This window comes from Lolium rigidum, chromosome 6 (genome assembly GCF_022539505.1).
Source record: "Lolium rigidum isolate FL_2022 chromosome 6, APGP_CSIRO_Lrig_0.1, whole genome shotgun sequence".
Taxonomy (NCBI): Eukaryota; Viridiplantae; Streptophyta; class Magnoliopsida; order Poales; family Poaceae; genus Lolium; species Lolium rigidum.
The window spans coordinates 55,722,617-55,736,567 of record NC_061513.1 but is presented as its reverse complement, the minus strand read 5'-3'; the positions used below and the strand labels follow the sequence as shown (position 1 = coordinate 55,736,567).

Sequence of the window (13,951 nt, the reverse complement as noted above, 5' to 3'; positions counted from 1 at the left end):
GCGCGCCGGCCTCTTGAGGGGTATCGCGGTGGCTTGCGCGACGAGGATCTTCCTCGGACAGCGCGAGCGGGCCTCTGGACGAGCAGTGGTGGGCTGGCCTCTGTGCTTGATGGCGGGCTGCTGAAGACTGCACGCTTGCGCGTCCGTTGAGGTTGCTAGGAGGTAGTTGCTGCGCCGACGGCGTTCCTGGAGCAGCAATGCTCCCAGCTGAGCCGGGTGGGCTCGCGGGATACGGGTGGTACGCCTCTTGGCTGTGGCTGGCAGGTTCTTGGTAATTTCAATGATGCACAAGCATTGCAACTTTCATCGGCATGGGTTCTGTTTGGCGGAGGAGCTCACACTGTAGCATCTTAGAGGAGCACTCGACGGATTGCGGCCTTTTGTCGTAATCACGTTTTGAGTGTTGGGTGTGTGTGTGGGTGTCCCAGCCTTGTCTTAGCACTTCTTTTCTATCAATGAATCGAAATGCAAAGCTTTTTGCGTTTTCGCGGTCATGGCATGTCATTGTCTATGTTCTTATGTTGTTTCTTTTCTTTTCTTTGCAAAGTTAGTTCATAGTACCTTTTGGATTAGAAACAAGGGGGAATGTTAAAATTCAAAATCTGTACAAAGATGGCTTCTGTTTGAACAGCTGAACCCCATGAACAGGTAATGAATGCATATTCCAAATAACCGACGACTGCATGTAAAATTGACAAGGGCTGACTTTGCAAAGTTAGTTCGTGGCATGCCCTTCTTTCACTGATCAAAAGACTGAGATGATCATGGCATGTCATTGTCCATGTTCTTATGTTGTTTCTTTTATTTTCTTTGCAAAGTTAGTTTAGTGCCTTTTGGATTTGAAACAAGGGGGAATGTTATAATTCAAAATCTGTACAAAGTTGGCTTCGTTTTGAACAGTTGAACCCCATACATAGGTAATAAAATGCATATTACAAATAACCAAAAATTGCATGTAAAATGGACAAGAACTGACTATAAATTTTTGAATGGAAGCATAGTACCCTGTTGCACTAAAAACAATAAGCCATCAAGCCCATGCCTTGATCATGAAATTTTCTAATATTCCATCAGAGATTTTATAGGAAAGCATCAGACATGAAATGCACTGAACTTACAGTTGATGCAGCTGGAATAATGTACTACTGTCTGCAATACAGTTTGTTTTCAGAAATGTCAAGCTCAACTGAACTGCACCCTGGAGTCTTCTCAACCCCGTGGCTTGCCATCTTTCTCCTGACACGCTCTGCCTGCTCCCACCTCTCGGACTCGGCCAAAATATTTGCCAGCGTGATATACTCTGCATCGTCAGTTGAGGCATGATCAGAGCGCAACTGGTTGATCTCATTCGATACCCGTTCAGACATCTCTCTATTGGCATGCACTCTGCAAGCTCCAAGAAGAGCGCCCCAGATGACCTCGTTGGATTCCACCGCCATGTTCTTGACAATCACATAAGCTTCCTCAAGCCTTCCAGCACGGCCCAAGAGATCGACCAAGCAACCATAGTGCTCCACTCCAGCAGCAACTCCATACACGCTAAAACTGTTGAAAATTCTTAGACCTTCCTCCACAAACCCTCCATGCGTGCAAGCTCCAAGCACGGCCAGAAGTGTGACCCCATCAGGCTTCTGCTTCGAGCACTCCATCTGAGAAAACAGCTGTATCGCCTCATCGCTCTGGCCATGGCTTGCAAGTGCAGAGATCATAGAATTCCAGCATTGCGTGTTTCTCCGCTGCATGTTATTGAAAATCTGCCGCGCATATGCGAGGTCACCACACTTGGCGTACATATCAACCAGTCCATTCAAAACGAAGGGGTTCTTCTGGATATGCTTCTGGTTGATGAACTCGTGAACCTTTCTCGCTTGCTCTAGTGACCCGAGCTGCGCACAGGCAGAGAGCACGCTGGACATGGTGAACTCGTCTGGCTTGACCCTATCTTCCAACATGGCGTGAAAAGCCTGCAATGCCTGCTCCGAGCATCCAATTTGCGCGTACCCGGCAATCAGCGCGTTCCAGTTCACCAAGTTGGGTACAGGAATTCTGTCGAACATTGCCCGCGCCTCATCGGCATTGCCAGCCTTGAAGTAACCAGTGACCATGGACGACCACACGAAGGCATTCCTTGCGGGCATGGCATCGAACAACTCCCTCGCGGCCTCCATATCCCCGGCAGCCACAAAGCCTTGCACGAGCACGGTCCACGTGACGACGGTCCGCATGCCCACCGGCGTCACACTGAACCACCTCCGTGCCTCCTCCATGTCGCCCTTGTCCGCGAACCCCCTGATCAGCGTCGCCCACGTGACGGGCGTCCGGGAGCCCATGCGGACGAACAGGGCCTCCGCCTGGCCCATATCGCCTGCTGCGGCGTACCCGTCGAGCATCGCGTTACAAGTCACGGCGTTCCTGTCCGGCATTCCGTCGAACATGACGCGCGCATCTGCGAGGAGGCCGCCCTTGCAGTACATGGACACGAGCGTGGTGCCCACGAGCAGGTCGCGGTCGAAGGCGACCTTGATGGCCTCGGCGTGGAGGGACCTGCCGAGGCTCAGGCCGGGCCACCGGGGGCGGGAGGCGGCGGCCTTGAGGAGGACGGGTATGAGGGGCAGGTGGTGCGTTTGCCTGGGCAGGTTCTTGGAGTAGACCTGGGCGGCGTGCCGGAGGAAGGATTTGCCGGCGTACTCCTTGACGAGGCGAGCCCACCTCTCAAGGTCGCCGCACCCGGCTGCCAGGTAGTGCGCGTGGAGCTGCTTCGCTCTTGCGGCCATGGACGGTGGTGCTGCCGCCCATCAGTAGTCGCGACCAGGTCTTATAATGTTTTGGTGACTTGGCGAGACGAAATCTTACCAGTAGTTGTTCATTGAAACTTTTCTGGAGCAAAATTTGAGATGGATCCAGTTGCATCTCTACCAGTGACATCACACCGAACATGCGCACCATATTATTACCGAAACAAATTTCTCAATGTTATAAGTCAATTGACAGTGGCAGTGTTAGCATTTAGCAAGTAGCTGCAATCATAAGCACGCAAGGAAAATGATAAATTGACAGAAACAGTACCAGATGAGATAATTCCAACTACAGTTGTTCTACATCAGTACCATCACCATCAATCAATTTACTAAACTGGGCATACGATGTGACCAGTTTTTTACAAACTATAGAGAAATGCCACAAAAGCCAGCATATAAATAAGCCACGCATTGCTACTCAAGCGATTCCTATACAAAAGAAGTGGTTTTTCTACTTCCTTAATGACTTTCTTCATCAAATGCCAGGTATCTAGTGCTCCCACCCCTTCGTATGCTACCGTTGCTATCGTATAAAAAAAATATTTTATACGTGTCAAAAAATTATACGAAAAAATGTAAGTGCTCATGAAGTATGTCCCTACAACATCTCAAAATTTCATGTCTAAATTCTACATGGACACTGAGAAAAAAAAAAGAGAAAATCAGCATGAATAGTGTCATTCTCTGATTTTGTCTTTTTGTGACACTAGGTAGCACTATTCATGCAGATTTTCTCTTTTTTGTTTCTCAGTGTCCATGTCGAATTTGGAGATGAAATTTTGGGATGTTGTAGGGACATATTTCATTTGCACTCACAATTTTTCGTATAATTTTTTGACACGTATAAAATGCATTTTTTATACGGTAGCAATGGTAGCATACAAAGGGGTGGGAGCACTAGATATGTGCTCGTACTTCCAGCTTCACGCTCGCTACTCAAGCTTCACATTCTCCGTTCCTCCGCCTGAGGAGGGTGCCAATTGGCTGTCAGGTACAGGAGCAACTTCCGGCTTCAAGCTCACAACTTCAGGAACTTCTTGCTCTGTTTCATCATCAGATGAAGAGCTACTGGACTCCGAGGAAGCATCTGGTACATACATATCATCGCTCTCTTCATTTTCAGACTCTTCATGGTATTTCACAGCATTCCTTTGCCTTCTCCCACGGCCAAGAACCACCTTGGGAGTAGCAGGCTTAAAAACTTTGAGATCCTCGGCCTTGGGGGAGAGAGGTCCTTCCTCCTCGTCGCCATGAGCAAAGCTCACGATGCTCCCAAGATAACCGTTGTCATCTGAAGAGCACTTCTCCCCACTAGAAGGGTCTAACTTGAGGAGATTCTCAATGGCCTCATCATCATAATGGATTGTTGTAGCGTTGATCTTCTTCTTCTCCAGAATTGTCTTGGCTCCATGTAGTAGAACAGACTTCAGCTCCTCTGCACTTGGCTTTTTGGAAGAGTTCATTAACATATTTTCAATGGCCAGCTTCTTCTTAGACTTTTGTAGTATCTTCTCTTCAACAGAACATTTTGTGATTAGTTGGTACACAACCACAGGTCGGGTCTGGCCAATACGGTGAGCCCTGGACTGTGCTTGCAAGTCCATGAATGGGTTGAAGTCAGGATCTGAACACAGGGATGCAAGAATCAGTGCCAAAAGGATTCAAGACAAATGAGCAGTGCACACATCAACAGAAAGATATTTAAAACCACTTACCATAGATAATTACTCGATCTGCACCAGGCTGCCATAATAACCAATAACATTAGACCGATGGCATAAAAGTGGAGCATAAACGAATCTGCAAGGATTAGGATTCATACCAGGTCAATACCTAGACCACCAGCACGAGTAGACATCAAGAAGATAAATGTTTCACTTTCAACATTGTTGTATTCTTTTACGCGCTCCTGCCTTGCAGAGAGTGATGTCTGTCCATCAATGCTGTGTACCAAAACAACTATTGAGTGAAAAATAAATAAAAATGACAGCTAACTCACTGGAATGAGCAGTAATTATTAAGAGCATCATTGTAAGATAAGATCAATGGAGTAATCTATGCATCAGAAAAGCAAGACAAATGCAGGGTTGCTTAATGAACCATACCGTGCATATTTGTATCCCAGGGAAAAAAGAAAGTCCTCGAGAATGTCAAGCATCTTGGTCATCTGGGAGAAAATCAGTACACGGTTCCCCCTTTCTTTCAACTTTGGAAGAAGCTGAGGATCAACAATAGACAATTTTTAAGTTCAATAGCGAAGTGGGATAGAGAGAGAAAATAAGCCATGAAACAAATTTAGCATTCAGTGCCCAGATAGGATGTAAAAGTAGGTAAAGGTACCTTCTGTAAGAGTTGAAGTTTACCAGATGCAGAAACAAGTGACAGGAAAACATCTTCTCCTGCAAGTTGGTTAACTTCCTGTCCTGGAAATAGATACTGGAAAAGGAGAAACAAATTAACTTGAAGAGCATGAAAAGCTTTCATGAAAACATAATACAGAATGCAGCAATCAAATGGATAAGAAATAATGCAAAGAATACAGAAGTTAATTTTATGCTTCTCTTTGCATTGAATATGCCATGATGTCACACACTCACACCTCACACAGATCATTTTCAAAATGATTTTTATCGTAAAATATCCAGATGCACAAAATTCCCTTTGTTTACAACGAGAAAGAGGTTTGGTTCAAGTGAACGAAACGTAGCAAAGTTCATAAACTGAAATGGACGGAAAATCTACCGGGTGATTGCAGCATTTTTTCAATTCCATGAGTACACTGTTCAGAGATATCTTTTTGCCTGCAAAGGTATACACAAGCTCTGTCAGCCTCGGCATATTGGATATTTCATAATGCAGTGTTGTATTCCATAAGAAAATAAGAAACAGATAAATAATTTGTGAAGACAATATGCTTCCAACCACATGCGCAGTTTTCTGAGATAATGATGAGAATGGTCACAATTTCAATGCATATCATGTGTATTAGTTCTAGGGCAAGCACAAATTTAACAAGAAAAAAATGATGTCACTGAAAGGGCATGTTCTTTGCTATTCGTCATTGTAAGTTGCTGATCATAAAAACTAAAGCTGCAACCTTGACAAAGGCATGTTCGATTTGAGGCTTAGGTCAATCCAAGTATGACATGCTGAGATACATCATGAAGTCACACCTGCATTTTGTGGAATGGCCCCATCTTTCATTTTTCTACTAGCATTATAGGTTTTTTTGCGGGTTACTAGCATTATAGTTGACTGAGATGATTCAAATATTTTCCGAATATCGATGTCGACAAAAAACACTAACTATTCCAAATGCAGCGATAACTAAAACCTGTTTGGTAGTAAAAGATGATGATGCGAAGATAACTCGCAAGTGGCAAATCAATCAACAAGATATATATTTGGGAGCATTGGCAAAACAGTATAGATCTACATGCAAAAACAATCAGAAGAGTTGGTGCCAAATGCACATAAAAACCGACAAAAGTAAAGTACAAGGCCTATATAAGTTGCTGCCAAGCCAAAAACTCAGTATGGTATAACAGTATTGGTCAGTTACCATTAGGTTCTCCTTTTTCACAGAAGCAAACAACATTTTCCTGAAACACTGCTTTCCTACAATATAAGACTGACAACAACCAGCTATGTGGAGGTGTTCAAACTTATGGGGGCAATCCACAAAACAGGGAAAACTGGCAGCTCTCTGGCATGAAGGATATCAGAAAGTTACCATTGCACGCTAGACCCCCAGAAACTTCAACAGCCTAGCATAACTTAGCCTAGTTTTGCTTTCTTTTAGCCTACTTTTTTTTGCTATAAGTTTTGTTTTGGCTGTTTGACCACAACCACACTCGTTACATGTACTCTGCCTTCTCTATGTGTTCTTCTAATACAAAATGGCACGCACTTAGATGTATGTTTAAGAGAGAAAATAGCACAAACCAGCTCAATCAAGAGAAAATGATTCTGATGGAAGACAAAGTGGTGAAGTGTATGTTAACGATAAATGCAAGAGAATGACTCTTGAACTGACCACACTGAATATCCCTGTTCAGCTTTGAGTAGTTCTTCTCTAAAATATTAATGTAAAGGTCTCTTTGAGAATCTGTAAGTGCACATGGAACTTCTACCCACTTCTTCATTGGCATAGAATCTTTTAGCACATCCGATTTCATTCTTCTCAACATCCTAGCAATTCAAACACACAAGAATTAAAAGTCATATCCAAGATATCAAACAAAAGGTAAATAGCTTTATTGTTAGACACAAAAATAATTACCTGGGCTTTAAAATATCATGAATGCGAGCAACTTTTTCATCCATTGTCAAATCCAGTCCAGATTCAATTGGTAAGAACAACCCATCGGTCTTTGGGTCAGAGAACTCATCTGGATCAATATAATGAAGCAATGAAAACAATTCCAGGATACTATTTTGCAAGGGCGTTCCCTGTACAGTGAAGAGAAAAGAGGAACAAGGTCCAAGCACGTGATTAGATTCCAAAAAGAAGAGTCTTCTTACAAACAAGTAAAGGGGCAAATGATGTATGTCCCCCAAAGTACCAACAAAATTAAATCATAATGGATGCAACATTAAAAAAAACATAGATGGAGCAAAGGACTAACTTCTCCAATTCAGCAGAATTTTGCATATGGTATGAGGTACTTACTGTAAGTAGCAGCCGGAACTCGGAGCTATATCGTTTCAGGCACGAGGCAAGGTTGCAATAGAGATTCTTCAGTCTATGTGCCTCATCAACTGAAATTGAAGGGAGGTGATGAACAGCAACAGAAGTGTTAACATGCACACTAATGAAGGAGACAATTCAGAACCGGATAGCCACAGTACAGCTACATCTCAGAAAAACTTACTGACAATGGTTGACCATTTAATTTTCTTTAGGACTGCTTTATCAAGTTGGACACACTCGTAACTTGTCACAAGAGCATCAAATAAAGTCTTCCCTTCAGAAGAGTACATTTCATGAGCTTGAATGCACTTTCTGGAGTCCTTCTCTCCTTGATAAATAACTATATTAAGATCACTTGCCCAGCGACCAAATTCCTAATTTACAGAACATGCATCCAGAAATTAAGGACTGTCCATCTAACATAATAAATAAAACTGATACAGAATAAAGACTTTAATCATGAAGACGAGAATTCAGGGCAATATGGCAGAAGATCATCGCAGGAATACAAACCTTTTTCCATTGCAATAGGATGCTCTTAGGAGCAATAACCAATGAAGGAGATGTCGTGAAACTTCCCTTGATTATTTGTCTGAGAAAGCAAACAACTTGAACAGTTTTGCCAAGACCCATTTCATCTGCCAACACAAAAAGGAAATATATGAAGCCCCGTAATTATCTTTTCATGACAAATGTAGATGAAATAAGGTGAAGCATATGGGATTCCCCATGAAGCTTCTTCCATACTTTATTACATAGGTTGGCAAGGCACTGGCATAGACATTTCAAAAGTAACACCCTACTCCAATATTCTTAACTAATACTCCTCGGTTCAGGAATAAAAGTCACATGATTATGCACGCATTAAGTGTTTTATAGCTATGACCCCTAGTATGTGCAAAAGTATATGGGCTGGGGCATGCAAAAATAAATTTTGATGTTATGTTTTTACCCTTTTTAGGAATATTGCAGTCAGTCATAAGATGGTTTCTGAGAAAAGTCAAATGTGCCTATTTTTTGGACAGAAGTACTTTGAATATAATGTTAATAATATTTAAAATCATGATATTACCACACATAAACTTGTTAAGGAACTCCTCCAACAATGTATGACATATACTTTGCAAATGGAATGCAATAATAGTAAGAAATACAAGTGCATCTTGCATTTTGGGTTTAGGGCTCATGAACATACCAGCTAGAATAACGCTCCTCCTGGTTATGAAATTTTGAAATATCCATTGTAAACCTTGCAGTTGATACCCATATAAAACTCCATTGTGCACCTTATCAGGTATCTTCCCATCCATGCAGGTTTCGCTGACGCGATCTACTCTTTTCAACGTATTTTGGTGCCTTTCAATAAGCATAGAAACAGCTGATGGCACACCTTCAGTACAATAGGGCTCCCATGTACATTCACCATAATCAAGATCGTTCCATTTTACAAGGAATTCATATCCGTCAAAGTCTTTATTATTCTGGAAAGTAGCCAGAATATCACACGGACCGTCGATATCATACTTCTGCCGACATGCAATGGCACGATCTACTTCAAACCACTCAGGTTTTCTTTCATCCTCTGTGTAAACCTCTTCCAGCAAGCTGCTGCAACAAGTTTGTAGGATCATTAGAATGAGAAGAGCGGTATCATGTTAAGCATAGTTGTTTCAAAAACTGCAGGTTTGCTTTTCATTGTTCGGAATAACATGCAAAAACATTATCAGTGAAAGTAGATTTATGCAGTAATGAAGTCACAGCCAATGCAGTACACAGCAGACTAAACCTGTGCTCGACTTTTCAATTTTCTCTGTACAATGCATCAGTGATCCTGATTACAAAGGCTGAGTGTATCAAACCATAAGAGTACTCTAAATCATCTACTACTGGAAGTTATATAATTGATTTATAGTACATCAATGAAGAACATTTTACCTGCCTGAAATAACATAGATAATTGCATTTAAACTGATCTGGATGTCAAACTGGATAAGAGAACAAATTGTGAAGAGCAGAGGGCTTACATATTCTTCATATAGCTTTGTACTCGCACACGATCAAAGATTTGAAGCCAATCAAGCGGAACCTACAGAATGAAAATTTGTAAATTCTAAATGTCTCGGTAAAACAATGATGAATCTCGCACTAGTCTCTGTAACCATGCATGCCATAGTGGTAGTCTGGTAGAAAAAGGCAATAGATAGTATAATTGGTCAACAAATACAAACTGTCACAAGAGAGCAGAGTGCAGTTATGAAGCATGTCCATGCATTAGTGCTTGTGTCATTAGAGTGCCAAATGAAATGCAAAAGCAGCTACATTATTTTTTTTATCAAACATACGCAAGGAGGAAAACATACCCAGCTGTCATGATGATGAGAAAGTAGTTTCCATTTCACTAGGAATTGATATTCAAAATCGGACTCCTTAGTTATTACCCTTCTGTGACCTACAAGTCTTTGGATCTTTTTAGCTGGATACATGTCTGTCCGCTGGCCCAATGAAGCTTGACTGATGTTGCAGAAAGAGCATTCAAAGGTTCCTCTACTAGCTTGCAGAGGATCAAGGCAGAAGTTGTGGAACCTACGAGAACAGCTAGTGTTCTCACATGGAATTAAAAGGCAGCTGCCAGTACCACTCTGCTCAGAAATAATACAAGGTTGCACATCACAATGAGAGAAACGAAATAGACAGAGCCCACAAAACTTGCAAATTTCTCACAGAAATATGTACCTTACAGATTGAGCATATAGGTCCACCAGAAACGCTTTTGCTATGTCTTACAGTATTTTGCAATAATGCGTCATCTGATACAAACAATACATGGACAAAAATATCATACATGATAGAAGATCAGTGTCACAACAAGCACTCAGGCAGGATATCAGATAGAGTTACTGAGGAGCAAAAAGGTACAACTGAGATTTCACAGCATTGCAACTGCAAGCTAAAACAAGCACAGCTGATGAAAGTACAGCTTTGACCATTCATTGTTTTTAGACGTCACTATAGAACATTAAGTTACACTTCCTACATGTATATGCACAGATACATGCACAACAAGTATAGGGTTGTTTACGAAATGTCCCTGGTCAGTTAACTTTCAAATGTGCATAAAGCGACAACATTTGTAACATTGACAATGAACTCATAACGGGTGGGTGGTTCTAACAATGTGGTCACTTATTACCTGATCCTGAAGATGAAGACCCTGACAACTCACACAAAGAAGCTTCACTGCAGCTCTCCTAAAATGGACATGATGAAACTTTATCACTTCATGAAGAACATGAGTTAATGAACAATTTTGTTTTGGTAAAATTACATCTGAAACATGATCAGCTTTCTGTTTCTCTATTAGGCGCTTTGACATCCTGTGTGGAATTAGCTTCCTGTGATCTGTGGTGATGCAGAAGTTAGTTGTAATATACAGTGAGTTGGTGTTAACATGTTCTTATCACACTATCACACCTTTTTTTAAAAAAAATTAGCATGCCCAATTGGAAAAAAAATAAGAAAGCATCTTATGGGGCTTAAAAGGTGCAGTATCTGCATAACAGAGATCGGATCACATCATATCATACATACAATCATATTGAAAAGAAGGTTGCCAGACCCACTACAAAAACAAATCTGTGAATCCAGTGTTCAGTGCAATAAAAACAATCAGCAAAATGTGATTTAGTCATCTGTGACAAAACAACTATGATCATGTAAAATTATATGCATCCTTAATTAACGCTTCGCTAAACAAATATGTATTGAGGACATGGTTATCTAGTATTGTTACTTACGACTTATCAAGAAAAAGGGCTTCCAGATGTCTGCCCAATTTACTACAGAAAATGCACAGGTTGATTAAGAAAACAACATGGTACACAAAAAACAAGAATCATGGTAGCAACATGTAAATAAATATGTATCTCAAAAGGAGCCCACTTACTATCCAGACTGTCACTGTCAGCATTGTCACCGGATGAATGATTTCTAGTTCCCACTCTGTGCCGAAGGCGCTTTGATCTTCGTCGATTGGGAATATGGTCATCATCTATACAATGTCAACTTCACATTATTTATGCATGGTACGGTGCATAGAAATTTAATATTAAACTTAAATATATGTACTTAGAGCAAAGACCAATCATGAGATCTAATGTGCAATGAAACAAAAATAACTTAGGAAATATTTACAGTCTTTGTTCTCTTGAAAATAGAATATGTCATCTTAAAAGCATCCATAGATGATAAAAAAAAACCTTTCAGAGCACATAGGTAGTTATGCAATGTAAACATTTTAAGAGAAGAAGGCTTCCATAAGGCTGCTGAAATGGCCCCAGAAAATGCATACCAACAGTTAATTCAGCAGACAATGGTGCACAGAAAAGGAGAACCACATATCCAATATGAAAATAGAAAATGTTCATCTCAAAGCTGGCCACTTACCATCCGCGGTGTCACTATCACCATCATTGTCGTATGGACGAATAGTAGTTCCAACTCTGTGCCGAAGACGCTTTGATCTTTGCTGAAGGGCTGAATAATCATCATCTATACAATGCAAATATGGAATTAAATGTGCATGATACTAGTGGGAATTATATTGCTGTATATAAGTAAATCACACAGAAACTAGCTATTGCCAGAGCTACCCTGCATTGTGTTCTTGTCTTTTGTCACCTCAGCACTGAAATATTCTGATATAAATTTCTTTTAGGCGTTTTGGCCTCCTTGATTGAAAAAACATTCAGAATCAACTATGCTATTTGCTTGAGAAACTGGCTCTCGCAGGCCACCAAAATTGAGGATATATAAGTTGTAAATAGGTCACTATTACCATCTCCACTGTTCACAGTTACATCATCTTCACTTTCCCTGCCAATAGATGGCTTTCTTTGTAGACGTTTGGATCTTCGGCATAGAGGCAACATCGCACCACCTGCTGTGAAAATAGGTTCAAACAAAATTACAGGTCAAAGTGACAAACCAAGCCATAACTTCATGTAACTATACTACACATCTTGTCCTACTAAAAACAGGTTTACCAAAAACATGCTTATACGGTCACTGCAAGAGACTAGCAAATTCCCACATTCATCAAGGAAAAATATCTAGCCGCACATTTCGATGGGTAAAAATATAACCCAAATACCATTTGTAGGGACCATGGTATCAACTGCATAACTCGTTTACATAAAAATGTATGCACTTTACTATCTAGCTAGGCACACAATCGTGCGGCTAATTCGACTGGTTTTATACATCGACAAATCACCTATTATCATTGGATTTTTTTCTGTAGTCTCTTTCAGAAGCACACAGCCACTTTGCCACACCATTAATAGCAATCCTCTCATATACTGCAGCTATTAAATTTTTCCTAAATTCAAAGCATCTAGAAAAGAAATGCAGTAAACATTATGACGTCAAATGTTGCGGGCAATTAACAACACAAGCAACCGTAATTTCTGAGAGAAGTGAGCTTTTCTCCCGTCACACACCTTCAGCATTGTTTAGCTCAGCACCAGGAACCTGCACCGCACGCACCTCTGCGGTTGCAGCAACGATAGCAGCTGGAGTTCCCTTCCTACGACGCCCCTGGTTCCTTGTGGACACTATCATCCGGTCATCAGCATAAACACAAAGAGGGGATTATAAGTAGAGAATGTGAATGGCATTTTGAAATCTGACGCAACAATAGTGAGGATTTTGATGTTCCAAGCTCACCTTCCTCGATTGAATCACACGGGCGCCTGGATCCCCGATATAGTAGGTGCACCAAGCGCCCTGGCACTGTGGCAGTATGTCCAGCTGTGGGGTAGACTCAGGGACATTCAACTATCTGGGGACCCGGACAGGTTGGTGTGGCGGTGGACGACGGATGGACAGTATTCAGCTGGATCCTGCTATGACACCCTTTTCCAGGGGTCAATCATCTCAGGGTCTTGGAAGCTCAAGCTGGAAACCCCGGGCGCCACCTAGGGTGAAGTTCTTTATCCGGTTGGCCTGTCTTGACGAGTGCTGGACGGGTGAGAGGTTGGCACGACGGGGCTGCCGCATGCGCCGAGATGCCCGTTATGTGATCAATCTGCTCGAAACCATGAGGCACCTCCTTACAGGATGTTCCTTCTCTAGGACGGTGTGGTTTGAGGTTCCGTCGTGGATCCGATCCACCTCGGGCCCACCCACGGCTGAGGGTGACTTCGCGGAGTGGTGGTCGCTTGTGGTGCGGACTACCCCTCGCCACTGCGCAAGGGCACTTCGTCGGTTATCATGCTCACGGCATGGTGGATTTGGAAGCATCGGAACGCGGCGGTCTTCGACAATGCGCGGCCTTCGGTGACATCCTTGTTCAACGACATTGCTGCCGACGCGCGGCTTTGGGCGGACGCGGGAGCCCGGGGTGTGCGCCGGTTACTCCCCTAGTCTAGGGTTTTTTCCTTTTTCTTGGGTCGAGTTGTAC

At 42.2% G+C, this 13,951-nt stretch overlaps 2 protein-coding genes across 2 annotated transcripts; both read right to left on the bottom strand.

Moving 5' to 3' along the window:
- Positions 1–544: 544 nt before the first annotated feature.
- LOC124668304 (pentatricopeptide repeat-containing protein At3g21470-like) lies at positions 545–2,774 on the bottom strand. The gene has a single exon (XM_047205469.1). It carries the CDS (start codon positions 2,772–2,774, stop codon positions 1,143–1,145), a length of 1,632 nt encoding a protein of 543 aa, XP_047061425.1. The 3' UTR covers positions 545–1,142.
- A 956-nt stretch (positions 2,775–3,730) lies between these two features.
- Positions 3,731–13,110, bottom strand: LOC124662627 (CHD3-type chromatin-remodeling factor PICKLE-like). The gene is made up of 21 exons (XM_047200439.1): positions 12,990–13,110; positions 12,348–12,427; positions 12,126–12,198; positions 11,435–11,539; positions 10,817–10,890; positions 10,682–10,739; positions 10,225–10,298; positions 9,852–10,130; positions 9,516–9,577; positions 8,687–9,099; positions 8,005–8,129; positions 7,673–7,865; positions 7,471–7,559; positions 7,081–7,250; positions 6,835–6,989; positions 5,577–5,599; positions 5,139–5,234; positions 4,904–5,016; positions 4,621–4,741; positions 4,514–4,541; positions 3,731–4,422 (listed from the first exon to the last, which is right to left on the bottom strand). The coding sequence occupies exons 1-21, from the start codon at positions 13,108–13,110 to the stop codon at positions 3,731–3,733; spliced, it is 3,144 nt and encodes a 1,047-aa protein (XP_047056395.1).
- Positions 13,111–13,951: the final 841 nt, after the last annotated feature.